General features: G+C 58.6%; 1 protein-coding gene across 3 annotated transcripts; it reads left to right on the top strand.

Moving 5' to 3' along the window:
- The first annotated feature begins 13,635 nt into the window (after nucleotides 1-13,635).
- POGK (pogo transposable element derived with KRAB domain) lies at nucleotides 13,636-26,151 on the top strand. Of its 3 annotated transcripts, none has more exons than XM_037167423.2 (6): nucleotides 13,636-13,835; nucleotides 15,225-15,358; nucleotides 19,651-19,777; nucleotides 20,368-20,466; nucleotides 21,376-22,858; nucleotides 24,424-26,151. In XM_037167423.2, the coding sequence occupies exons 2-5, from the start codon at nucleotides 15,227-15,229 to the stop codon at nucleotides 22,839-22,841; spliced, it is 1,824 nt and encodes a 607-aa protein (XP_037023318.2). In that variant the 5' UTR covers nucleotides 13,636-13,835; nucleotides 15,225-15,226; the 3' UTR covers nucleotides 22,842-22,858; nucleotides 24,424-26,151. The 3 variants fall into 3 exon arrangements, with proteins under 3 accessions (XP_037023318.2, XP_037023319.2, XP_037023317.2); XM_037167424.2 differs by lacking the exon at nucleotides 13,636-13,835 and adding an exon at nucleotides 13,939-14,468; XM_037167422.2 differs by lacking the exon at nucleotides 13,636-13,835 and adding an exon at nucleotides 14,483-14,648.
- The last annotated feature ends 183 nt before the right edge of the window (nucleotides 26,152-26,334 follow it).

Here is a 26,334-nt window from a genome sequence, read left to right as displayed (position 1 = left end):
GCCCTAACGCCACGCAGGCCACGCGGTCGGAAGGCGGCCTGGGGGAGCAGACAGCTGGACACCTTTTCGGTCCCTGCGCAGTGTGGGCACCCAGACAGACGGACAGACAGACAGTGGACTCCCCTGCAGTGAGCGGAGCCCCCTGATCACATAGCCTCGTGTCCTCTGAATCTGGGGGGCAGAGACAGGATGAGCCTTGGCCGTGCCACCAACCAGAGCTCAGACGTTAGACCCCTGCCGCTCGGGGGTCACCGTGCAGTCACTCGACCCACATAGCAGTCACTTGTCCTAGTTACTGTGGCCACGTGACAGATGACCCCCCCAACTTAGAGTTGCAAAGGGCCACTTTTTAAATACAGATTCTATGTCCAGAGCACAAGAAAAAGAAAAGGCAACATAGTAAAGACGACAGCATCGGCTTGTCAGCGTCCCACCGTCTGGGGCTTCTTCAGCAGAGGGTGGCGGGTGGGGCTGGAAATCTGGAGGCCCCCTCACTGTGGTGTCCGGTGGCCGAGGCTGCTCTCGGCTGGGTGCCCTCCAGGGGTCCTGAGCTTCTTCAGAGTGTGGCAGCTTCAGGAGGTTGCTTGTCTTTCATGGGAGTTCAGCCCCCCCAGACGAGTGTCCCAGCGAATGACAAGCTGGATCTGTCTAGAGGACCTGGTCTCAGAAATCAGGCATCCCCTGGGCCTGCATTCCGCTGGTCACAGGTGAGTGGTGGGCCCACCCAGCCTCCAGGGCAGGCGGCACAGACCCCGCCTGTCACCAGAGAAAGACCTGGCAACTGCTGCCACAATGGCTGACAAATCCCAGCGGCCGAGAGGGGTTTGGAAGCCAGGCGGTCGCGGGTTTCCACTTACTTCCTGGCGATGCATCTCCCTGGAGCCTGTTCCCTTCTCCACGAGGTGGGAACAATGTTTTGTAATCAAGTCGTTGGGAGGTCGGGTTTGCGAAGTACTGCTTTCTGAACATGCTCGGGACACAGTTAATGCTCAGTGAACCATCGCTCTCTCCGACCTAAATTAAATTGAAGTCCTTAACTCATAATAACACGCTGCAGAAATAGCGCACAGGGCACAATTTGGAAACCGGACTCTGAGAAAGGTAGGACATCTGGGAAGGATCTTTTAAAGAACAGCAAAAATCCCCAGGAGGCGAGAAATGTGCCTTACACGAGGACAGCAGCGGAAAAGGTGAATGAGAAGGTTATTAAAAGCACGATCCAAGCGACATGTTCCAACCCAAGTTCTGGGCAAAGGGACAGCGGAAAGGGGGTCCCTCTGTCCCAGCGGACGTCTCAGGGACAGGGCCTCTCTCAGGGAGTTGTCTCCATGTCTCACGTGCCGGAGTTTCAGACACCACCGTGGGGGTGTCGCCCTGCTTGGAAGAGCAAGCCGGGGGCTCATCCCACAGGGGCAGAGCCGTCTGCTCGCTGCAGAAATGCCTTTTAATGCATTAAGCCTGTTTCCTTTGTTAAGTATTAAATGCTTTCTGAGTAGAAAAAATAAGGTCAAAGCTTAGCACCTGTTAAAAGGGTGAAAAAAAGGGTCCATGTTAGACCCGAAGTCTAACATGAGGATGAGGAAGAATGCGATACTCTCTCACAATCCCCGGAAAACCCCCCATTTCAGGCAGACGGGGGGGGGGCCCGCTGTGGCGGAGGAAGGAGGGGCCGGGGGGGGGCCTTGCGTCGCTCTCTCCAGGTCCGGCCCATGTGCCAAGTTCACTGCCGCCTCACTGGGCGCCTGTTCTGCGGGGGCAGTGACCACCCGGTGGATGCTGAGGGTTCGGATGGACACGGGGAGGGACAGGCACAGTGCGGTGGCAGCCGGTGGCCACCGGAAAGAGTGGCGAGTGTAGCGGAACTGGAGGCAACTGTGCGTCCGGTGGGCGAGAGCGTTCAGTCCGACCGGGACGTTCTTTAGAGCAGGTGATGATCTTCTTCAGCTTCTCCTGTGGACGGTTCCCGCGGTCTTGTTCGGGTTTCCAGGGTTCGTGTGCGTTCACTATAAACAAAGAACCTTCAGAGAGATGAACTTTCCAGAAACACACACGTCCACAGGCACATCACCGTGGCGCTGTCTCCCCTGAGGTTCAGGTTCGGCGGGTCTGGGTGGGGCGCAGAATTGGGGTTTCAGACGAGTCCCCAGGGGCGGCCGTTGCCACTCTCTGGGGGCCACACTCTGAGAGCCGCTGTCCAGCAACAGCTGGGGCCGTGTGGCCCCGATCACGCCTGGACTCAGTCCACATGCCCATAGGACGTAAATTCAGGTTCCGCTGTCTCACCTGGAGCAGCTGTGCGTCGGGTTTGGAGAAGGTGGGCACCAGACCTCAGGGACCCCGACCGGAGCGGCTCAGATCTGGAGTCAGGGGGCCAAGGGGACATTCTCCAGTCCGACCCTCATTGGAGAGACCTACGGATGGTTCTTCTGGGTCCCAGCTGGTTCTGCCTGCGGCCCTGCCGGTGGGGCCGGGAGTGACAAGACGCCCCCCATCTCCACACCCCCTCCCTCCCGCAGGACTCCCGTGGGTGGGCGCTCACGGTAAATACCAACCCTGAGGGACCCGGTGTCTTTGAATGCGCTCACACAGGCGGGGCCCCGTGCGGCTGGGAAGCGCCCCTGAGATCTGGGTCTCACACCGCACGTGTCCCTTTCAAAGGAGCATCAGCTGCTCCTGTGTGGAGATTTTCGACACCAGACCATCCTTCGAACAGACCCCTCGGAGGTCGGGCAGTTCTAACGCACGCCCACCCTGAACAGAGGAAGCAGACACGGTGAGCCGGCCGGCCCGGGGCTGCACGCTGAGCCACGGTGGCTGCAGAGGCTGGAGGCCAGGGATGCTCCACAGTGACACACTTACCTGAAACAAGGCGGCTGCCCCGCCCCCCGTTCCTGCCCTTGTGCTGAAAAAATTGCTGAAAGAATCAAAGTAGGTTAAGAGGTTGAACATAGAGAAGCCGTGATGTGAGGCTGGAACTGTCGTCTGAAACCAACGAAATACAGAGACGTCTGATCCTTATTTAGACAGTTCAGAGGACAGTGTTGTTTCCCAGAAAAACAAGTTACTTAATGACCATGGTTTAAAAAATGTATCGGTGGGGCCCTGGCTGGTGTGGCTCAGTGGATTGAGCGCCAGCCTGCAAACCAAAGGGCCGCTGGTTCAATTCCCAGTCAGGGCACGTGCCCGGGTTGCAGACCAGGTCCCCAGCAGGGGGCGCATGAGAGGCAACCACATATGGATGTTTCTCTCCCTCTCTCTTTATTTTTAAAGATTTTATTTATCTTTCAGGGGAAGGGAATGAGAGAGGGAGAGAAACATCAATGTACGGTTGCCTTTCATGCGTCCCCTGCTGAGAACTGGCCTGCTGGGAACCGGCCTGCAACCCCGGTATGTGCCCTGACTGGGAATCGAACCACGATTGTCTGGTTCGAGACCCACATTCAATCCACTGAGCTACACCAGCCAGGGCCTCTCTCCCTCTCTTTCTCCCTCCTTTCCCCTCTCTCTAAAAATAAGTAAAAATCTTTTTAAAAAATCAGTGGAAATCTGGATGTAAAATCTCCAATTATATTAACACATGGTTAAGACGCAGGAGAAGGGAGAGTCAACTAGTGCTTGATTTGCATTCTTATCGAGCAGGTCAAAATGTGCCTTTTGCTTCCCAAACACTTGATAACTCAGTGCCTTCGCGGTGCTGGAGAAGCCATCACAAGCCACAAGGTGGGGCCGAGGCCAGCTGAGCGCGGAAGGGTCCTTGCTGATCCAAGGGCCTGCGCTGGGGGAATGAGCTGGTCTGTTAGTTGAGTTTAGCGTGACAAATGCCCGACTTCTCCGTGTCGACACACCAACACAGCCACTTGTAAAATGAAAGGACTTGGTCTTTTGCATGTTAAAATGCAGGATGTTCTGGAAATCATGATGCGATTATGGTATAATCCATAGATTATTTGCTAACGCTTATATGTTTATCAGTGGGTTTTTTGGTGCACACTTCCTTGCCCGGACCATCCCCCACCTCAGGGGGGCGCCCAGGAACATGTGCAGAGTGGGGCGGTCTCAGAGAATGGCGGGCAGCGTGGGGCTGGGATGAACCGCAGCAGAGCCGGGGACAGAAGGAGGCCATCGGGCACTCGGAAGGCACAAGGCCCGTCTGAGTGATGACAGACGGCCCTCTCCCCTCGCCAACAACAGCCCAGCACAACACCATCACCACCGGCCTCTGCATCCATCATCCCGGTTGAGACGTCACAGGACCGTGCGGGGGAACTAGATCACCATGGGATCGTCAGAACCTTTCTGTTTGTTCCCGTCCAAGACCGACCTGCCACTCACTCCTCCATCCGGTTGCTCATCTGTAGTCAGAACCCGCAGGTGCCGGTTCTGCGAACTGGCTCCCCCTTCCCTGGGGCTCTGTGAAATATACACTTCAATTGGGGGGGCCATTTACTGACCCGGACTCAAGGTCTTGCTCTTTCCCATCACACTCAGCTTCTCCCCCGTGCTGAGTCAGCAATGAGGAAAGGACTCCCCCACCATGAGAAATCCTCCGTGCGCTACCCCCACCCCGCGCCCCAGGCAGGCAGACCTTCGGGGGCTGTCACCTCCACAGTCGGCACTGAAAAGCCCCTAGCGCTTCACTCCGCCGTGGACTCCGCCGTGGAGCTCAGCCGCGTGGCAGAGCAGGTCGCCTGTTAGAAAACCGCCACTTCCCCCAGCGGGAGCCTGGGCAGCGCGGCCGTCGGAACCGCAGGAGGGGCTGGAAAAGGAAGCCTGGGTCCTGGGTTTCAACATGCTCAGATTCTCAGGGAGCAGAGAAGTGGGAGTGAAATGCCCCATATTCACCGTGGAAAACACATGTGGACAAACTCTACCTCACCGAGCAGATGAAGTGCAACTGAGCTAACACCGCAGGTCAGAGAATTAGTCTGACTTCTCCTGCTGCGGTCGCAGCTCCTGGCTCCTGAAACAACTTCAAATGCTGATGAAAATAAGGAGTTGAGGGCCCGACTGGGATCAGTAGGTTTTCGCGGTAGAGTTAAAGAACAGGAAAAGGGGAGAATTGTCATAAAGATCATAAATAACAGGATCCCCTTTCACTGGGAGTATGGAAACGTGTCTAGTGATGGAGGAAGATAGGAGGGAATACATTCGGCTGTGGGCATGTTTTGTGACAGACAAAAGCAAGTTATCCAAGAACTTTTTGTGCTGAATTAGCAGACACAGCCAGCCGAAACATGACCCTGCACAGATCACCAAAGAAATGCTACTGTTTCAACACGGTGTAGCATGGTTTCCCATTCGGGCAATGCCCCTCCTTCATTGATTCTTTCACCCCGACAACGTCTCCCGAGCCCCAGGCAACCGTCCCGGGTGTGGGGACACAGCAGGGAGCAAGCAAGAAAGAAAGGGAGCAGAAAGTGTTGTTTCTGAGCATAAATATCCAAACAATTTCTCTGCAAAAAAATGGAACATGTCATGTCTGCTTGGTTGTAAATGCTACCCTTTGTCTCAGCAACCCACCAACTGCCGGAATTCCGTTTGTTTCGGCAAACCGGAATTTATAAACATCACTGACCAAAAGTCAGTGACAGAAAAGGTGGTCACTAAGGAAGACTTTAGGTCATTGCAAAGCCCAAGGGCCGGATGCGTGTCCCTGGTTCATTCCTGTCAGTTGCGCTGACCAGTTTTCTCCGAGCCAATCATTGTGCTTCACTCAGAACCATCACGGTGACAGCTGGTCCCCCATGACCTCCCTGTACCTGCAGACCCCGCCGTCACCTCCACAATCGGTCCTTACCTGGAGCTGCTACGAGCCAGTCCGACACGTGGGAACTCATTCAGAGCTGTCCTTGGCCTCAGGAGCGAGAAAGACCGTCTGAGCAAGAAAAACGACCGGCCTCCCTCCTTAAACGGACAGACCCCTCCTGACCACACTCCCTTCCTCACCCCCAGGCCCTCTGCCTCCACCCGGGTCCACCCCAAGAGCCCCAGCCTTGCCCTAGACACGCCGCACGAAGGTACAAGTTCCCACAGGAGCACAGCCCACCGATCACTGAGGCCAATGGGAGAGAATGAGCTGCAAAAAGACCCTGGGGCCTGGCCACGGCAGCGCCCGCCAGGGGTTCCGGCCTCCTCGGAGGAGCGGGGGTCCGGCAGAACCACCTCCATGCGTGTCTGTCCCCCACGTCTCAGCCCCTGCCACGCTAATCCTTCCCCCTCACGTACAGCCCGGAGCCCATGTGGTTTCCTTAGGTGCCCTCTGGTTCCAGTGGTCTCTCCCTCAAAATGCCCTCCCTGGTTACTTCAAATACTTGCTTTCTAGCAAAGTTTTATTCTGTTCATTTCTCCCCCCCTCCCCTGAAAAAGCTCAAAACTTCATAAAATACGACTTTCTGAGTCTTTTCAGGTAGGGATGGACAGCCTAAAGGTCAACTAAACATACACGCCTTTCGAAGTTTAAAATAAACATATAAACAGTATAAACCAGAATATAATTGTTTGATTTAAACTTACCAGAGAATTGCTCTGGCTGGCGTATAAATGGATTGAGCACGGGCCTGTGAAGCAAAGGGTCGCCAGTTCGATTCCCAGTCAGGGCACAATGCCTGGGTTACAGGCCAGTTCCCAGCAGGGGTCGCATGAGAAGCAACCACACATTAATATTTCCCTTCCTCTCTCCTTCCCTTCCCCTCTAAAGATAAATAAAATCTTTACAAAATAAACATACTAGAGAATCGATTTCCGTAGGTGTGCTGAATATGAATCGTCACATTGAAGTCATTTGGATAAAAAGCATTTCCCCCTTTTTCCCAGGGTGGGGCGTCTGTGAGTTGTGAAGCTGAAGACTTTGTTCCAAACTGGAAAGAGCGGGAAAGAAAACCAGGGAGGTAACAGGTGGGAGGAACAGTCATGTAGGAATCTTTCTGGAAACTCGGTTCCACTGCTAAGGGGCGCGCACCACCGCCACCTGGCGGCAGGTTGCGGACTCACAGAGGCAGTTTTACAAAGTAACAAAGTCCCTTTAGTAACTGTATCTGCAAAATTCAGGTTATGAGACGAACCCTCCTCACGCCATCTAATTACATTTCTTAGGACAAATCTAGGGCGGATGAGTAACAGCAAACCATACAGACAGAAACTGGGACGAGACGCAGCCGACTTGGAACTTCCCGAGATGACAGAGCGCCATCAACCCGTCCTCCGGGTCATCCACGCACACGTGTCCGTCTGCGCTCTGGGCGCGGCCGACCCCAGAGCGGCCTGCGGGACCGACTGGGCGGGGCCACGGGACCAGAGCAACACGCCAGGCAACGCGCACATCCGCGTGGCCACGTCCCGTACCAGCCTCACTCCAAACAGATGACTGCATAGACTTTAGATAAACATTAAATAAGTTACGTAATGTCCAAAAAAGGCCTAATTTTTTCCAGCTATTTTTAGGATGAACAAACTAACTAATAATAAACCAGACCCGTCACCAGGGACTGTAACAGGGACGAAGTCTCTCTAATCCTCACCACCTGCAGGCGATGCTCTTAGATGACGCAAGGTGCAGGTGACGTCACGAAGGGAGGCGAGTAAGCCTGGTGACGTCAGTCCTCTCGGACACGTGGGAACTGCGGGCATCCCCGCTCCAACGCTTTGGGCCACGGTGACTAGAGCCCAAGCCCCGCGACGCTGCCAACGTCCAGCTGATGCCAGAGGCTCCTTGGTGACCACGGGGCGGGGCGTCCAGAGCCGGAGCGGGACAGGGGAGGGGTCACGTCCCGGTGGGAGCAGGACTCACAAGGTTTCCCCTCCACTCAGCGTGTGGGAACTCGGGTCCGTGGTTTATTGCTGCGATTCTGCGCGTTGTTCTCGGACTCTGGCTGACCAGCGTAACTGAGACTGTGGAGCGCAAGGCCGCAGATAAATCACCCAGAAAAGTAGGCCCCGCATAGCAGGTGCTCTGTAAACATTTCCTCGGCGAATGAAAAATGATAATTCCGAGCACAAAGGGCCGATGTAATGAGAAGCGGGGCTGCGGTCCCTAGAGGGAGGAGAGGCGAAGCCCACGGAGTTGAGGGCCCCTCCGGGACGCGTTTCTTGAAGCGCAGCGTAATTCCCGGGCCCCGAGCCCTCTCGGGCTGCGTGATTGCTTAGGAATAATGTGGTGATCTGGGTGTTTCTACGACGTGACGAGAATACTTCCTTCCGCCGCCGACGGCTGTTTGCAGTTTTCCTCCGTGGGATTAACCTGATCGCGCCCCTGGTCGTTTGCTCTCGCCTGCGGCAGGAAACTCCCGTGGACAAGTGCATGCAACCCCAACCCCATGAGCTTCCCAAAGACGGCCTGATGCTCACGCAGCAGAGCTCGGGGGTGGGGGGGTAGGTAACAAAAACGGAATCAGGAGAAAACGGATTGCACGGGCCAAGAGAAAGCCTTCCCGCCCCACCGGTGGCTCACGACCGCCGGTGGCAGGACTTAAATCTCACAAGTGTTGGAGCTCCCTCGCTCCTGGGCCTTTCCCAAAACAAGCTCCGCGTCAAGCGGAGCTGCAGCGCACGGAGGGGAATTCATGCCGGTGAACGCTCGGCGGCCTGGCTTCTAGGTGTTCGTAATGTTAGAGACGCTGGCGGGGGGGGGGGGGGGGGGGAATGACCAGACCATGTCGCGGCGCGTTCAAAGCTTTGAATTCTTTGGCTAGGTGCGATGGCCGGCCTGTCCCAGGCACAGTCCTTGGCCAGCGGTGCAAACTAGGGCGGGGCTGAGCTCTCGAGGAACCCACAATTTAGGGCAGATGCGCTTGTGAGCCTATTTTTAGAATAACTATCCCAAGTTCTTATAAATAAGAACGTCGCTGACCTTGTTTGGAGATCCCACGTGGTTTGAAGAAGTGCGACCTGACCTTGACCCCAGCGCTGTCCCCCCCCCCCCCAGACTCTACTTCAACTGACAATTCAGCTCGTTCCTGGAACTTGTTTCCCAGTTTCGAAACCAGAGCCCAGGGCTTTACGGGCCTTAGATTTTCTCTGCTCATCTCGTGGGGGTTAAGGATCTTCCACCAGTTTGTTTGTTTTTTATTTCATTCCAGAGTTGCCATGAAAACCGACTTCTATAGAGACCCTCCCTTGACTTTTTATGGGGAAAGTTTACAAAATCGTTTTGGAAAATTAGATTAACTACACCCACTGATTCACCTGAAATCTGGAAACGGAGGAGGCTGTCCTGTCGGTTGGAGCGTGGGCTGGCTGACCGTCAGTCGATGCACACAGGCGTCGGTATTCAGGGCATCTCGGTGCCGGGGAAGAACCGAACTTCCGACACCCAGAGTTATTACTCGGTAGCTGGCACGGACAAGGACAAAGGTGTGGGGACCATGGGGAAAGAGGTCTGTCCAGCTCCAGTTAAGCTGCTGCGTTGATAAACCGACAGCTTGAACTCCCGAGTTCTGCGCTTCCAGCCGGAGCAGTTTGACAGATTCGAGCTGGCAGCCGCGCCCTCCAGGACGAACACGGGGCGCCAGAGGGTGATGAACTCCTTCTCGCTGTCCCGCACGGCGACAGTTCTGACCTGTGATTGTCTCTTGTTTACGATCCCAGAATCCCATTGGACGAGGGTAGGGCCTTATTTTGACGCCAAAGGCGTTTCTTCTTAGAACTTCCTTTATAATCCTCTGAGACCAAGTTTCTGCTCTTGGCCAATTCAGTATGGATGTTCTGTGTGGATATGACTCCCCCCACCCCTTTTTAAAAAAAAAATTTAGGTGAGTACTCTATTTCCTTTCTATTTCTTGGTTTATTTTGTTCTGTAGTTATTTGCTATTAATATTTAAACATATTCTTAACAGGCTATCCCTAATGAGTAATACCTTTTACAAAACACATGATCCCTTGGCTATTTACTGCATAAAGAAAATATACATTGCGTAAATTATTCTGAATGATATGAAAAATCAGAACCTTCAGCCACCTAGCAAATGGCAACATTTCTCCCTTATTTTAAGAAATGTTATTGGATCTCAGCCCACTTTCTACCCTTAAAATCACTGAAGACTCCAAAATGATTCTTTCAGTGAGTTACCTCCACTGACAGTCACCATATTAGAAAGGAAAACCCAGACACTTACAATATTTACTTGTTTGTTTATGAAGAACAATAATAAACCCAGTGCCTATTAACAGAACATGCTTTATGGAAAATAATGATCTTTTCCAGAACAAAGACGTATTAGTGAAGAGAGTGGATTGTGGGTGTTTTTTTTCCCCCATTTTGCCAATCTCTTTAGGGTCTGGCTTGACGGGAGACTGCTGGATTCTAGTACCTCTCTCCGAGTCCCTCTGTTCTCAGGTGCTGTTTTCTAGCCCCTTTGAAAAGGACCTCTGTGGGAAAGAGGTGAGTTCGGGGAGGGGACAGAGGCTAAAACAAGATGATACATGTCACATGTAGGTTCTGAAAGCACATAAGAGCATCAGGTCTAAGGTCTACAGTAGCAAGAGTGACCCCCGACCACACCAGCCAGTGTGGGTGAGGCCCAGAGAAAGCCTCATTCCAGGGTGAGCCTCGTCCTGAAACTCACAGAGGTCCACTTTGCAGGTACAGAGCTCCAAGGAGCACCAGCAGAATCTGTCCCCGGAACTTGTTTCATGTATTAACTCAGTCACTCTAGTGGCCATAATAACAGGCCGTAGATGTGCAATATCATTACTTAGCTATTTTTATTAGCTAAGGATAGCATCTCTAAGCTTTCACCAGGTTGTAGCTGTCCTGACGTCTCCATGAATTATAAAGGTAATTGTCCCTCCAGACGGCCTCTTTCTCTAGGCAGCTCTTGAAACATCCTTTCGGCTTCCCCTCCCTCAGGGCCCACCAGCCTCTGATGCCCTCTGCAGATCGCCAGGCCCCTGAAGGACAGGCTGAGGAGGGCCCACTACCTTCGCTCAAGTTCCTGCCAAGCTCAAAAGTTGGTGGGAAGCAAGTCCTCGGGGGTTAAAGGAGGGCTTTGGCCTTTGATTGCCTTGTTCTGACTCATGTCCCAGGAAGGGACGCTTCCCCTTCTTGGCAGGAGGGTGCCCTTTCTCCTGGTGGCTGTACAATTGAGTAGGCAGCTACTTTTAAGGGCAAGTTCACGCACATCCCATAATTGATACATGTCTAAAAGGTAGCAAGAGTCTGGAACAGATCTACAAAGTAGTTAACAAAGTAGCGATATTTTAAGTGAAATGTAGCTTCCCATGGGGGCGGTCTACTGTCGGGTTTTTTCAGGCTCGTGGGGTCTCTGCGTCCTCCCTACCCGCCTTTTTCACTTCTCCCAACGTCTGCTGGGGGGCGCCCTTGGCCCATGGCTCACTCTTTAAGGAAGGAGAAAGTGAGCTTTGGAGAAGGGAGGGGTCATTTCCCAAGGTCAAAGAACGGATCAGTGTCAGAGTTGGGACTAGACTCTGGATGTGTCTCATCTAAAAGCCCAGAATCTTTGTAATGTGAATAATACATATTTTTACAGAAAGGATTCTAATTATTTCTAATAGTCCCACCTGCATTTCCAAAATCGTCGCAGTATTTTATTTTTTCTGGTGATGCTCCAAGTAACAAGCATGGAGAAGGAATTCTTCCAGAGCTTGCTTCCTAGTTGATCATTACAATTTTTCACAGTATCCGGGGGAGCAATTCTGGGACTGAGACCCTTCCCTGGACACCGGGCCTTTGTTCAGAGCCCTGGCCCTACCTGGAGTGGCCAGCAGAGGGCGCCCTCCCTCTGCAAGGCTGGATGGAGAGCTGACTACCTGGGCATGTTTTTGTCAGGGCAGAGGACAAAAGCTCCCAGCGGTGCAAGTGGAAACAGGTGAGACCTTTTATGACCTGTGCTGAGGATTCACGCGTGGTCGCTTCCGCTCACATTCCACTGGCCAAAGCATGTCACGTGGCTGGGCCAAGTGAGGGGTCACGGAAGCGCGTACACCCTGCACACCTGAGACCTCAGCAGAGGGTGCTAACAGCAGGGTGTTCTACCCCAGGGGCGCGAAGGACCAGGGCCAGTGCGTCAACCTGCCACAGTCCACGTGGAGCGCAGGGATGGCGGCCAGGAGCCCGGTCGAAGGTCAGAAATGTGAGCCCGCTACAGTACCCTAGGAGAATTTTGCGCGACTTGGCTTTTTTCCACCCCTGTGGCTGGATTCAGGAGCAAGGGAGATGGTGTCAGGCCATCAACTCCAATAAAGAACTAAAAGGTCGATTCCTTGCGTGTTCTTGTATTTAATTATTAACCACCCACCACCCACAGAAATGCATTCTACCCAACTACCTCGATGGCCGGCACCAGTTACTCCCCGTTCAAATGAAGATGAAGTCTGATCTCACTGAACTTGAAATCTTGGAGGGATACGGCAGAGGCAGAGCTCCAATATCGGACATCTGGTCAACTCCACGGTTCAAGATGAGGACGCCCAGGCAGAGACCAGGGACCAGACTTAACAAAGCCACTGACACGGGGATGTACGTGTTCAGTGTCTTGTCCCCGCTCCGGCCCTCTGTCCCTTCTTGTTGACAGTTACACACTTGCACAAATGGGGGGTGATGGTGTCCCAAGGCCATGACGGAGCCCATGGGGAGGAGGGTTCAGAGTCCAGAATTCAGGAGGGTCCCCTCTGAAGAGTTAGACCAGGCTCTCTCCTCCACCAAATCGCAGTCAGCTGCCCCCAGCTCTCTCCACCAGGCCTCTACCTTGGGTGCCCCGCCCCGGACCCCTCCTGTCCTTGACCGACCCAGCCTGGGTTTGGCAAGAATCTCGCTGAGTCATCCCTGAGACGCCCCCACGCGTGCCTATCTCTCTGATCGATCTAGCCTGCCATCTGCAAGAATCCTGTTAAATCGGTTCAGCGAGAATCCGGCAACCCCCGCGCCTCCCCTTAAACTCTCACTGACTGACCCCTCACTCCGTTGGGCTGCAACTCCCGGAGGTGACTTCGAGGAGTTCCGAACTGAGTGGGTGGCTCTCCCCCACTCGCGACAGTCTGGACGGACACCTGCCTCAATAATCCCTGGAAAATCTTCCTTTCCTTTTTGACAAGTGTCAGAATAATTTTTTCCCCCAAACGCGTTCCCAACAAAACCCAAGTCCAGAAGCTCGTTCTGTGTGGAGAAGGGCTTCGGCCTTCTCCACACACTTTAGTTGTACTGTCCACGGGGAAAAAAAATTTTTTTTAACATCTCCGTGACGATCATTTCAGACACCTCCTCCGTCCCGAGATTCCACGTATGGGGTTTAACAGGCAACGACTGCACACACCAGGAAGTTCCTTCTCCCCGCGTATTAGCAAGTTCTGCACACGTGTGTGTTAGGATCCAGCGGGAGCGTCCCCAAATACGCACACGCACCCCACCCGCCCCTGCAGCCCCTCGCTGGGCTGCGCTGCACCGCGCATTTCTTGAAGAAGAGGGTGCCAGGGTGCAAACCACGGGTGAGCGCCCAGGAGCACAGGGGCGTGTGCACCCGGTCACACTGGTTAAAACGCAGACCCGGTCGGTTCCTGCCGCCTCCACCGGAGGTCGCGCGCAGCCCACAGGAGGCCGAGTGCACCCGGGCGCGCGGGGCGGCCGGAAGCCGCGGGACGAGGGTGGGAGCGGGCGCGTCCCCGGGCGCAGCGCCTGGTGACATCAGCGCGCTCCGCCCCTCGCCTCCCAACACGCTCAGCTCGCGGCCCGACCCTCCCTCTCCCACCACGTGTCCACGCGCTCCCTCCCGAGGGGCTGCGCGCTCGGGCCGCCGGAGAGACGGCCGGGATGGCGCTGTGACAGCGGGGCCGGAGCTCTCGGCGCCCCCCGAGTCCCGGCCTGCGCCCCGGCGGTCGGCCGGGAGGTGGGTGCGCGCGGCGGCGCCGAGCGCGCGTGTGGGGCGGGGGCCAGGAGGCGGGGACCCTCCCGAGGCCGGGCGGCGGGGCGGGGGCCGGGGCTGCAGCTGCACGGCCGCCGCCTTTGTTGCGGGCCGGCGGGAGGCGGGCGGCGCCGGCGCTCGGCAGGTGCGCGGGGCCGGACCCGGTCGGCCGCGCGGGGGCCGCGGAGAAGGGAACTGGGACAAGATGGCTGGAGAGACCGGAGCGGCCCCAGGCGCCGGCGGCGGCTGGTGGCCAGGCCCCGGGCACCCCGCCTCCCATCCCGGACCCGCTGCCGGGGAGCCGGCGGGGAGGCCGCGGCCAAGTTGGGGCCCCGGCTCTCGGATCTGAAGCCCGTTCCGCGCGCCCCAGACCCCTCCCTGCCGCCTTCGCGCGTCCTTTCCGGAAATATGGAAGAAGCCGACTTTGAACTCGAGAGCGGTGTTTTCTCCGGCTGCTGGGGAGGACGCCGCCCCCAAGACGCGCCCTCACTGCGCGCCTAGTGACTGCCTGCCCCCAGAGGGCAGGAGCGCGTCCCTCTGTGCCGCCTCCCCGCTCCGCAGGAGAGGGCACTGGCGCCCAGCGACGGCGAGGCAGCTCCTGGGGCCCGGCCGCTGCAGGTTGGCGCACCCTGTCGGGTGTCCCTGCGTCACCCCTCACTATGAGTCGCTGGCTCCAGAATGACCGTTTTCGGAGTGGTGGCCGTTCTGAGCCGAGCCGCCCCCTGGTGCGGGAGCGGCCTGTCTGCGCTCCGACGCCTTCAGCGATTGGAAGCCGACCGCCCTCTGGACCGCGGCCAGGTCTGGGCGGCGCTGGCTGGGGGCAGCCTGCCTTTCCCAGCGCTCTTCCGGGATGTTTGCTCACGCCGAGTGTGCCCCGAGATCTGTACAGAGCCGGTCTGGTCTCCGCCACAGAGCGCCTTTTAAATCTTTTACTTATTGATTTTAGAGAGGGAGAGGAAGGGCGAGAGACAGCGACGCATCGATTTGTGGCTCCAGCCATTTGTGCTTCTATTGGCCGAGCCTTGCATGTGCCCCGACTGGGGATGGAACCCGCAACCTTGGTGTGCGGGGAGGACGCTCTGACCAACTGAGCTGCCCCACCAGAGCCCCCGGAGAGCTTTTAAAATATTTGAAGGCCCCTACGTATGTTCTCTGCCTGCAGCCCTTCCTTACACCTTGATTAAAGGTGCCCCCTTCCAGCCTCCAGCCCTGCCGGGCTTCCTCCTGGGCCTCGCTGTCTCCTGCCTTCATCCCAGCCAGCAGAGCTGGGGCTAAGAGGCTGTGTGGGCAGACCGCCCCCCTCCAATCCCCACCCCTTCAGGTCGGGAAGAGCTCACACCAGTCTTGATTTCTCTGAATGCATCCTGCTTGCAGACATGGAACCCACAGCCTTCCCTCTGAACCTGACCCTGAAAGTGGAGGAAGGGGAAGAAGAGATTCAGAGCCGGGAACTGGAGGATGGTCCCACAGACACGCAGAAGGTCCGCATCTGCTCGGAGAGCGCGTGGGTAAGTCCAAGTGTGGGGGGCTTGGGGTGCTCGCAGCCGAGCAGCAGGGCCCGGGAGCCGGGCTTTGCGTGAAGCCCCCCCCCCCTTCAGCCCCAGGTCGGACACGGGAAGTAAAAATAGCCCAGCCCTGCTCGGGCATTTGCGTGCTGGGGCCTTAAAAGGTGCTGTGGAAACCTAGCTGGTTCCCTGGGCGGCCCACCTGCCCACCCAGGAGGCCGGGCCCAGCCTCCCCTGGACCCTGTGTTCCCTGCATCCCGCCCGTGGCCAGCCACGTGGTCGGCACCACTGAGCGTTTGCTGACTTACGTTGGAGAGAAGGTGCTCTGACTTTGGTGAGGCAGTGAGGACAGTGTCAGGGTGTCACAGCAGGGACAGGGATCTGGCTGCACCCGGGACACAGTCAAGACCAGTGGGGTCTTAGAGCCAGGAGGCAGCGTGGCGGGTCCGTGAAGGAAGAGGGACCTGGGGCGGGGGCAGCCCCAGGGTGCTCGGGTATCCAGGGTTGGGTGGGGGCTCTAAACTGACTTGGCAGGATTCTCAGTAAAACTGCACCGGGCAGGCTGAGGGCAGGAGGGGACCTCACCGGGAAGAGGGCTAGGGACATCCTGAAGGTCGGGCAAGGAGAGAGCCTGTCACCCGCTGCTGGTGGAAGGGACCAGGCTTCATGGGGCTGGCGGGGGGAAGGCTGTGCTCCCCGCAGGCCTGGGCAGAGGAGGGGCTGGGGGGTGGCAGCTGGAAGTGTGGAGCACCCCCAGACGGACGGACAGTTATAATTCCGTCTGACTATTCGCGGTGAATGGTAACATTTTCAGTAGCAACAAGGTGGCGTTCCTTCCCTCTGCTTCTGGGCGTCGTCAGCAGCATCGTCACCTCCTGTGGGTTCTGTGACGTCAGTAGTCAGAGAGTCGTGGTGTTGCCAGGTCGGTGGCTCCCTTCCCACCCGAGGGAGCAGGGTGCAGGGAGCTGACCCTGTGCCCCAAGGATACACGTTCTTGCCGATTGGTCTGAAAATGCCTGCTGAGCTGGACCCTTCCAGGGTATGCATTCTCTTGCGCCCGTGTCCGGTCTCAACAACGTGGACTAAAAATGCAGTGTTACCCCAGGCTGTGGTTCGTGGGCCCAGCGGTGGAGGCTGCACCTGTGCCTGCCTCTTCCGTGTTTGTTGGCCACCTGTGCTCCTGCTGCCTCTGATCCCCCGCAGCTGGGGACACCCAGGAGGACCCGTGGAGCTCAGAGCAAGACCTTGAGCCGCAGGAGCCCTGGGCTTTGAGGCCAAATCAGCCCGCTCAGCACATCTGTGTTTCAGAATGGCGGACCTTGGAGACAGGTGCAGGAAAGTGGGCGCCCGAGGCTGTCGGGACAGTGAAAAGGGTACAGGGTGAAGACCGCTGCCCCGGAGAAGGAGGAGGAAGATGGCACAGTGCCGGGTGCTGTTGACAAGACCTCCCCTGTGGTGGAGTGGCAGGTCTGGTGAGGAAGACAGGGACGCCAGCAGAGGGCGGCGTTGGGGCTGCCGCGCCGGCAGCTCCTGGGGTAGGAGGTGCACTCTGGCTGCAGGGCTCAGGGCGCAGGAGGCTTGCCAGAGAAGGCAAGCCTGGGCCCGGCCCAGTGCACAGGCAGCCCTGCCCCCAGCCACCTCCGCTCCTGGGGACCTCTGTGGTTGTTGTGCCTCGGGGGGAGGGGTGGTGGTTGGGGAGTGGAAGAGCAGGTTGGCAGCATCTCCTGGGTAGAGGCGCGGGTCATTACCGAGCATCTTCAGTGCCCGCAGCAGAGAACCATATGAGCAGAAATGCCAGTTGTGCCCAAGTGCAATGGCCCTGCTCTAGGGCACGAAAATTGGGGGCTCGAGTTCCAGGCACGCGGAGGGCCCAGCGCCCCAGTGGCAGCCTCGAGGGCAGTGCTGGGGGCAGATCAGGGAGCCAGAACCTGAGCCAGAACCTGAGATCCAGGCGGGAAGAGAAGCGAGAAGTGGGCGGGGCCGGAGGGTGGGGTGTGCGGGGCGGAGTCGGAGCTTTCAGTCCCTGGGGGAGGAGCCTGCGGCATCTCCCCAGCTGCCACCCTTGTGCGCGGGTCAGTGTGCCTGGGCGCTGGGGGCGCTGGTCCTGCGGATCAGCCCTGGGTTGCCGGGCTGCCGGGTGGCGGGGCTGCAGGAGGAGTGTCTTGCCGGCCTGGGCCGGAGCGGAGGAAGGGGGTGAGGCCAGGAAGGGCGGCCAAGGTGGACCCTTCCACTCAGGTGCCGGGTTGCCTGGCGTCTCAGTCTTGCCCAGGGCTTGGCCCTGCCTGCGTCCGTTGTGCTTGGCCAGATAAAAAGGCCTCTATGGAGGGAGGGTGACACAGCAGGGCCTGGCGGGAGCCGGGCTTGGTGACCGTCACCAAGGGCAGCTGTGAGGGGACTGTCTGAGCCGCACTCTGAGTGCCCCTGGAGCAAAACATGGGCATGTGTGACGCCACTCTGCGGCTCGGTCACCAGCCTCTGGCTGCCGCCTCACTGCGCAGGCGCCTGGATGGATGGGCATCACCTGGCCCAGAGCCCCTGCGTCCCTGAATGGACCACCCCTCTGAAATGGCAGGACAGCCAGCTCTGGGTCCCCGGTTATCCGAGAAGGGAAGGGACTATAAATAGGTACAGCCCAGATCTGGAATTTCCTTGGGAGAGCGCAGGCCACGGGGAGCTGTGGAAAAGCCTGGAAGGGGTGGGGACGTGGGGGCGGGGCTTGGGGACGGTGCTGGCGGGAGGTCCAGGTGGATGAAGTCTCCAGGCAGCGCGAGACCCAGCCGCGTGGCCCTCCCGGGATCTCACACGTAGGGAGTTTTGTCCACTTGTACTCCAAAGTCTAGGCTCACTTTGCTGTCACATAAAAAGCATCACTGTCACGTGAGACTAGTGCAGGCCGAGTGAGAGAAGGGAGCTTGAGAGTTTAGCTAATTCGGTGCTGAAGTGAGGAACCCGGGCTTCGCCCTCGGTGAGCTGGTGGGAGAGGTGGACATGAGGCCCAGTTCTCCCCCGTGGGTGAGAGGATGTTCAGTGTGCTAAGTGTCACCGCAGAGGTGAGCTGGGGTACAGTTGGGCTTGGAGGTGGGGACGGTGGAAGCCTGGCCACCGAGGAGGCCTCTTGGCTCTGCAGGACTGGGGCCTGGGGGTCGGACAGTGCCCAGCCCCGTCTTGGCTGTGTCCTTGGACAGAAAGTAGCCCTCTGTGAGCCTGTTTCCTCCTTGATGCATTGCAGTGGTTGGGGGGACAGAGAGTGAGCTCCAGGGCACTCCTGGGGTGCTCCTTGAGTGTTGAGCTGTGGGGGTGGGGTGGGGGTACGTGGACTGGGGGGTGAGGAGGAAAGGCCCATGCCTGAGGGACTGATGACCGGGTGCCCGGGGCAGTGGTCGGTCGTGCGTGCAGCTCATTTTCTACGCTGGTGAGAACGTCATCGTCATCACCGCCTGGGCCCGAGATGCAGCCTGGGAACAGCTTTGGAAGTGGCAGCAGAGGGAGCCAGCTTGAGGGAAGGGGCCCCGTTGGGTCCAGAGGTTCCTCACTGCCGAATGCGGTGACCTTTGGAGGACCTTTAGTGATCACAAGGCAAATAACGTAGTCAAAAGAAAAGCAAACAGTTGCATAAAAAAGAGGAGGTTGGTGTGAGTGGTGTGGCCGCCTTTAGCTGCTGTGCGTCCCTCCCTGCTGGGGGCACGAGGGCGACAGTCCTCTGTCCTCTGTGCTCAGGGCTTCTGTGCCCAGGCCCCGTCTGATGAGTGTGCTCTGGAATGTTCTTACACACACAACCCTTTGTCCTCCTGTTTGTGTCTGAGACAGGCCAGTCGCCCTGCAGTGGCTGGCCCCTTGCTGGCTGCTCTGGGTTCAGGGTCCGACATGAGGGCCCAGGAACCTCTGAGGTCCAGACAGGGCAGGGATTTATTGAACTTACACCAAACTCAGCCCCGGCCAAGGGTCGTGACTGAGGGAGCGAGTGGGCCAGGACGTGGGGGTGTGGGGCCCCTTCTCGAAGGGGGGCTGGGTGTGTCCGAGCCTGGCTCTGGAGGGAGGAGGGTTACCAATCCCTGGCGTGTGTGTAGGGGGGGCACGTCCCCGGCCTGGAGCTTGGTGACTGGGGACTCTTCCTCCAGGTGCTGCGGTCCCTGCCAGTGAGCCAGTGGGGGTGGTAAGCCCTCAGGCCTCGGGGCCTCTTTTGCCTCTTGCGGCCTCACAGACAATTCCCCCGGGGCAAGGCCCCTCCCGCAGAGACGAAGGTGGGAGCCGCCTGCACGTCCCATAGCCCCTGAGAAAGGCCCGCTCTGCCCCAGGTGCCGGCTCTCTTCGATGAGGTGGCCATCTATTTCTCGGACGAGGAGTGGGAGGTGCTGACCGAGCCGCAGAAGGCCCTGTACCGGGAGGTCATGAGGATGAACTACGAGACCGTGCTGTCCCTGGGTGAGGCTTCACCGTCTCCTGGGGGCTCTGGGCCAAGAGAATGGGCGCATGTCCCCTGGGTCACGGAACCCACATCCCCATCTCCTGAACTTGGCCTCTGTGCCGTTTAACTCCTGTGTTGGACTCGGGCAGGGGTACGAGTATTGTGTCCTTCCACTCGGTGACCCGTGCTGCTCTCAGGACAGCCCTCATTCCACCCAGGTGTCCCCATCAAAAAAAAGCCAGACGTCACCTCAGAGATGTTGTCACTCTTGCCAGCCTTAGAAGCTTGGGGACACACCCCCAGGGAGCCTTGCCCGCTCGACAGGCTGCCAGGATGTAACTGCGGGGACCGCCCAGTCGGAAGGCTCGCTAGATCACTGGCTGCTAAAGGCCACTATTTTTGTGGCCGCCAGGTCCGGCCTGAGTTAGCAGAGAGCCGTGAACTCCTTGGAGAGGCCTATTTCCCATCAGACATTCTCTATAAGGACCCTGATCCCCTTTCCCCATCTTCCACAAATCTCCACAGTGAGAGGACCGGGGTGGGGGGTGGGTACCCTAAAGGACCGGCTTTGATGGCACTCAGAACCTGTGTTGCTTCCTCCGGACAGAATTCCCATTCCCGAAGCCGGACATGATCTCTCGGCTGGATGGGGAGGAGGAGTCTCAGAGTTCGGACCCATGGCAGCTCCAGGGAGGAAGCTTCGCAGGTACCACGACTACCCGGTCCAGCGCCCATCACGCGTGGGGTGCGGCCTTCCCGAGGCAGGGATTTAAGTTTCCACGTTTGTTCTGTGGGGTGCATGAGAGGGAGGCAGGAAGATTTGGGGCTTTGGAGTTTAAAAACCTCCTTTCCAGTGCTGTGTGGCGTCAGGTGACTTCCTTGACCTCTCTGAGGCTCCGTGTCTTCCACGGTCCCCTGTGGGGAAGACGTGTCAAAGTGAGAGCTCAAGGAAGCCAGCGGGAGCTCGTGGGGCATCGGGTCTGGCCTGCGCCAGACTGGCTTCACTTGCCTTCCCTCTGTGGAAGGGAAGGGTCGCAGATGCCACATCGCGTCGATTCTAAGACACACGTCCCCACCACCTCCCTGAAACTGAGCGCCTCTTAAACTTAGGGTGCGTCTCGCAGCCGGTGCCATCGTAGTTTGGGTGAGATGTGGTCACTTCCCCGAATCGTAGTCGGTCTCTGTGACCCCCTCCCTTCTGTAAACACGGTGAAACCCGGTTCTCACATGCACTGCTGTGCAAGGTGTGGTTCACCTGTGACTCGGCTGCGTTCTGTGCTGTGACGATGGCGTGGGTTATACTTCGCTTCCCGTCCACGTGGGAGTTATTTTGACCCAGACGTGGACCCCAGATTCCGACGTGACCCCAGCTCGTGCCTGGGCTCGGTCCCCGGCCGCCTCTGTCTAGCTCTGCTCCCCCGATGCCTTAACCTCTGTGGCCTCCTCTGCAGAGTGGGGGTGGTGACGCGCTAGGCGGTGGCATCCTTTATGAAAGTGGCGACTCTGGGGGACCTCGGTGGAGGTGTTCTCGGCGGTCCCACCAGCAAAGTCAGAACAGGCCAGACGTCACTGTACTTCCTGATGCTGTCCCTGCCCCTCCCTGTTTGTCACCCAGAACACGAAGACGCGGATGTCAAGCCCCCAGACTGGGCCGGCCCCGTGCACACAGCGTCCCTGTTCCCCCCGCCGCCCCCGCAGCCCCTGGACGGCTTCGGCCTCCGCCTGCCTCGGGACATCGCCGACCTGCCCGAGTGGGGCGAGGGCTACCCCTTCTACATGGCTGTGGGCTTCCCCGGGTACGACCTCTCGGCTGACGAGCTGGCCGCCAAGTTCCAGTTCAGCCGGGGCATGCGCCGCAGCTACGACGCCGGCTTCAAGCTGATGGTGGTGGAGTTCGCCGAGAGCACCAACAACTGCCAGGCGGCCAAGCAGTTCGGCGTGCTGGAGAAGAACGTGCGCGACTGGCGCAAGGTCAAGCCGCAGCTGCAGAACGCGCACGCCATGCGGCGGGCCTTCCGGGGCCCCAAGAACGGGCGCTTCGCCCTGGTGGACCAGCGCGTGGCGGAGTACGTGCGGTACATGCAGGCCAAGGGGGACCCGATCACCAGGGAAGCCATGCAGCTGAAGGCCCTGGAGATCGCCCAGGAGATGAACATTCCGGAGAAAGGCTTCAAGGCCAGCCTGGGCTGGTGCCGCAGGATGATGCGCAGGTACGACCTGTCCCTGCGGCACAAGGTGCCGGTGCCCCAGCAGCTGCCCGAGGACCTGACCGAGAAGCTCGTCACCTACCAGCGCAGCGTCCTGGCTCTGCGCCGGGCGCACGACTACCAGGTGGCGCAGATGGGGAACGCGGACGAGACGCCCATCTGCTTGGAGGTGCCGTCTCGGGTGACGGTGGACAACCAGGGAGAGAAGCCCGTGCTGGTCAAGACGCCGGGCCGGGAGAAGCTGAAGATCACGGCCATGCTGGGCGTCCTGGCCGACGGCCGGAAGCTGCCCCCCTACATCATCCTGAGGGGCACGTACATCCCGCCCGGCAAGTTCCCCAGCGGCATGGAGATCCGCTGCCACCGCTACGGCTGGATGACGGAGGACCTCATGCAGGACTGGCTGCAGGTGGTGTGGCGGCGGCGGGCGGGCGCCGCGCCCAGGCAGCGCGGCCTGCTCATCCTGAACGGCTTCCGGGGCCACGCCACCGACGCGGTGAAGAGCTCCATGGAGAGCATGGACACCGACATGGTCATCATCCCCGGGGGCCTGACCTCGCAGCTGCAGGTGCTGGACGTGGTGGTGTACAAGCCGCTCAACGACAGCGTGCGTGCCCAGTACTCCAACTGGCTGCTGGCCGGGAACCTGGCGCTCAGCCCCACCGGCAACGCCAAGAAGCCGCCCCTCGGCCTCTTCCTGGAGTGGGTCATGGTGGCGTGGAACAGCATCTCCAGCGAGTCCATCGTCCAGGGCTTCAGGAAGTGCCACATCTCCAGCAAGCTGGAGGACGAAGACGACGTCCTGTGGGAGATCGAGGGCGAGCTGCCGGGCGGCGGGGAGGTGCCCGTGGAGAGCAGAGCCGAGAGCCGCTGAACGCAGGCGTGGCTGAGGTGAGCGTCGGGGGTGGGCGCCCCGCCCCGTTGTGTCCCGCAGGTGCCTCTGGCCTTGCCGTTGTTTTCCTGCCTGTGCCAGACCTCGGGGGCCCACGCGCCGCGCCTCAGGTGCTGACTGGCGGTCGGCGTCGGCTCCTTCCTGGGAAACTCGTGTGTGTGCTTTGCTCAGGGGCCTGGACCCGGGGCCCTGGTGAAGGTTAACCTAACACCAGCAAGGGGACCGCGGCCAGGGTGTCTCCCATCGGCGCGGCGCTGCCGAAATTACCCGGCCCTGAGGAGCGTGGTCTGCCCGCTGGGTTGACGAGGTTTGGTCGGAAAAGCCCACGTTTTGTTCCTGTTGTGAATCGGGGTGATGCTTCTGGAATCGGGGTGACCCTCCCGGAGCAGACACGCCGTCAGACCCTGAACTCGGGGCTCACTCCGCCTGGGTGGTCTCACCTGGGAAGTGGGGGCATCGCTCACGCTGGCTTTTCCCAGTGTTTTAAAACATCGTTGTGACCTTTGCGGGGAGACAGCAGTGAGCGTAACGGCTCGCAGCCCGTGGTCGTCCGGAGGAAGGTGTTTTTAAATTGCACCAGAACAACAACGGAGGGTGCATGTCTATGACCGGCGGGCGGGCAAAGGCAGGGGGTGGGACTGGCCTGCGGTGCCGGAGTCGAGTGGAGAAGGGAAACAGCTGAGGCGGAAGAGGGGTCACAGGGTCTCCCAGGGAGGACAGCAGGCGCCCCCCCCACGTTGAGCAAGAATGGCCTGGACACATCCAGAAAGAACAGGAGACTCATGTCACCTTCTCTTCTTGTCCCTCCAAATGGTGTGTGTTTGGCAGGCAGAGGCTGCTCCTCCTCGGACAGGGGACCGAGCTGCCTCGAGTCGGCTTCCTGTGAAAGTGGTCGGTGTGTCCGTCTCTTGGCTTCTACCTCCAAAGGACACGCCGAGCGAGGTCTTGCCACCCCCTGCGTGCTGTCCAGACGGCCTCGAGTCTCCTGCCCCGCCCCCAAGTCATGTCCAGCTCCTGTCGCTGAACCCCATGCCACTGGGGGTCCTTAGAAGGGCAGAGGGCCAAGGAGTTCTTACGAGGACAGGAGAGATGACGAAAGTTGCTTTTTTTTTGTTCCCTGCCCTTCTTCCCCTGGATCCGGCCTCCCTTCTCTCTCAGCACTCACTGCCACCGTTGGGGGTCACACTGACTTCGGGTGACTTTGGTCCCTTTCTCACTTTACCTGTTGCTTCTCCTCGTTAGATACCATGTTTGTGCATTTTTAATTTCCAAGCTCCTTGCTGCCTTTCAGAGGGCTGTCAGACACTGCTTAGTGGCGGAGAGGGAGCAGAGCGATGCTTAGCTGCCCCGATGCACAGAGGCCCTGCTTGTCGGGATGCCCGGCGCTCTGTGCAGCTCACCCTTTCCAAGCCGAGGAGTCAGAGCCGTAGACAGGGCCTCCAGGGCCTCCAGGAGACCGGCGGGCGTTGAATGGCCCCTTCTGGTCATTGGATATCTGACGGATAGAAAAACTACGCTTGCAGAAAGTCCCCGGGTTCACTGATGCCTAGCTTCTGTCTTCCAGCACACGCCACTGTGTTTGAGACGGTGGGGAAGGAAAGCCCCCGAGGAGACTGCGCAGTGCAGATGCAAGGGGAGCGGCCCGTCTGGACAGCCGAGCCCCGCTGGCGTCCCGCCCCTCACCCGTGGGCTGCCGTGCGTCTGGGACCCTTCATTTCATCAGAGACCCGATTAGGAAAAGAAACTGCTTCTGCCCTTTTCTGCTAGTGGCGACTCCTGTGTCCGCCAGAAGAGACCTGTAAATACGACGCACGGAGGCATTTCCTGGAGAAGAGCCTGTTCGCTCGACACCAACAAAGCTTGTTGTGCGGATGGCCTTGGCCCCCTTTCTTGGCAGAAAAACCTCAAGTCACGGTCTTCTTCCACCTTTAAGAAGGCTTCCGGGGCCAGAGCCTGCCTGTCCCCAGCAGGGCAGGACCGCGGAGAAGGCCACGCCGAAACACATCCTGTGTGCACGTCACCCAGTTCCTCTTTTAGAGAAAGGAGACACCAGTGACGACGGGATTCAGACGTCCTGGCCGGGCGCCAGCCGGTGGCTTTTCTGTAGGTTCGTGGGGGACCCAGGTTAAGGCAAACGGCGCCGTCTTATTTATCTTCCCGATCAGGTTGGCAGCTAGACTTTTTCCGGGCCTCGTCGAATGGCCCCATTTTTCGTAGCGATTCTGTTTTAACGACCGGGCAGCGCTGGGCACCTGGGCGCCGCTGTTTCTCAGAGGTCAGCGTAAGTGGTCCGCTGCCCACATGGTACCAGGCGCCTGGCCGCCTCCGATGTTCATTTCCTTTGTTCCTTTAGTGTTTCTCCCGCAAGGGCGGGGAGAGAGGGTTTGGGTCTTCAGCCACAGCGGTTTCGAGCCTGGAACCTGCCACCCTCTGGAGAGGCGGGAGGCCTCTGAGTTTTTACACTGTAGTGATCTGCCTGCCCACGTGGATCGAAAACATTCCTTCGAAGCTCCCCGCGCTACAGCAGGCAGGCCACGACCTCCCAAAGCCATTGCTAGAAATGCCACCCCGGTGCCAGCTATGGGGACAGGCCTCCTCTGCCCTTCCCGTGCACCCAGCCCGCGCGTGTGTGACACGGTTCTCGGCATCTGGACACACCTATTTCTACTCAGGTACTCATTTTCCTATCCGTGAACCACTGCTGTCCTTTTCCAAGACCGGTTTTCCTCCACGTGGGGGGAAGTGTCCCTTAATTTCTGGTATCGGAGGAATTTTCAATATTTGAACTGTTTCCCAAACTGGACTGTGAGCTTCGTCATCTCGAGTGGCATCTGAACCCAGCTACTTGGCATTCCAGAAGTTTCCATTCCCTCCACTTGCACTTAAGTTATCTTCTGTGTCCTGGCTGTCCCCTGCTGCTGTCCTGTTCTACTTGCCTTGGGAGCGTCAAGGACTTAGTGAGACCTGGTGCTGGGCGCCCGCCCTGGAGCCGCAGGGGTCTGGCAGAGATGAGCAGGAAATGGGTCCAACTGCTGACGCCTTCCGCCGACACCTCATGTCCCCTGCGGGCTGCCCGGCACCGGGACGCACCTGGAGGGGTGGCCCTGCTCCCCGGCTCCCGAGGCACCTGCTTCCACTGACGCCATTCCGACCTCTGCCCGGCAGCCCCGCCCCAGCCGCTCTGGGGGCGGGGGGGGGGCGGTGGCCCCGGACCGACACTGGCACTCGCGGAGACGTAGCCACGCCCCAGTAGGTAGGTGCTGACCCCGACAATAAACTTGGATAAACGAGAGCACAGGCTGTGGCGGTTTTCTTACTAACACACCTGCTTGTGTGGTACAAAGTCACACGTCACCTGGGTCCCCTCACTGTCCGTGGTACCAGCACGTCACCCCCTGGGGTCAGAAAGCATCTCCTCTCGGGGCGGGGCTGGGGGGCACCAGGGGGAAAAGGCTTGTCCCCCCACCCCCAGTTG

This window comes from Artibeus jamaicensis, unplaced genomic scaffold (genome assembly GCF_021234435.1).
Source record: "Artibeus jamaicensis isolate MK-2021 breed Jamaican fruit bat unplaced genomic scaffold, CSHL_Jam_final scaffold_625, whole genome shotgun sequence".
NCBI classification, from domain to species: Eukaryota; Metazoa; Chordata; class Mammalia; order Chiroptera; family Phyllostomidae; genus Artibeus; species Artibeus jamaicensis.
The sequence above is the reverse complement of the archived record's forward strand: the minus strand, read 5'-3'. Positions and strand labels throughout refer to the sequence as shown.

Excerpts from the sequence above, each read along its gene's own strand:
- POGK (XM_037167422.2), top strand. The coding sequence starts at position 14,510 with ATGAGTCGCTGGCTCCAGAATGACCGTTTTCGGAGTGGTGGCCGTTCT. Across the intron at positions 19,778-20,367 it reads CGAGACCGTGCTGTCCCTGG|AATTCCCATTCCCGAAGCCG; the intron begins GTGAGGCTTCAC and ends TCCTCCGGACAG. Across the intron at positions 20,467-21,375 it reads CCAGGGAGGAAGCTTCGCAG|AACACGAAGACGCGGATGTC; the intron begins GTACCACGACTA and ends TTTGTCACCCAG.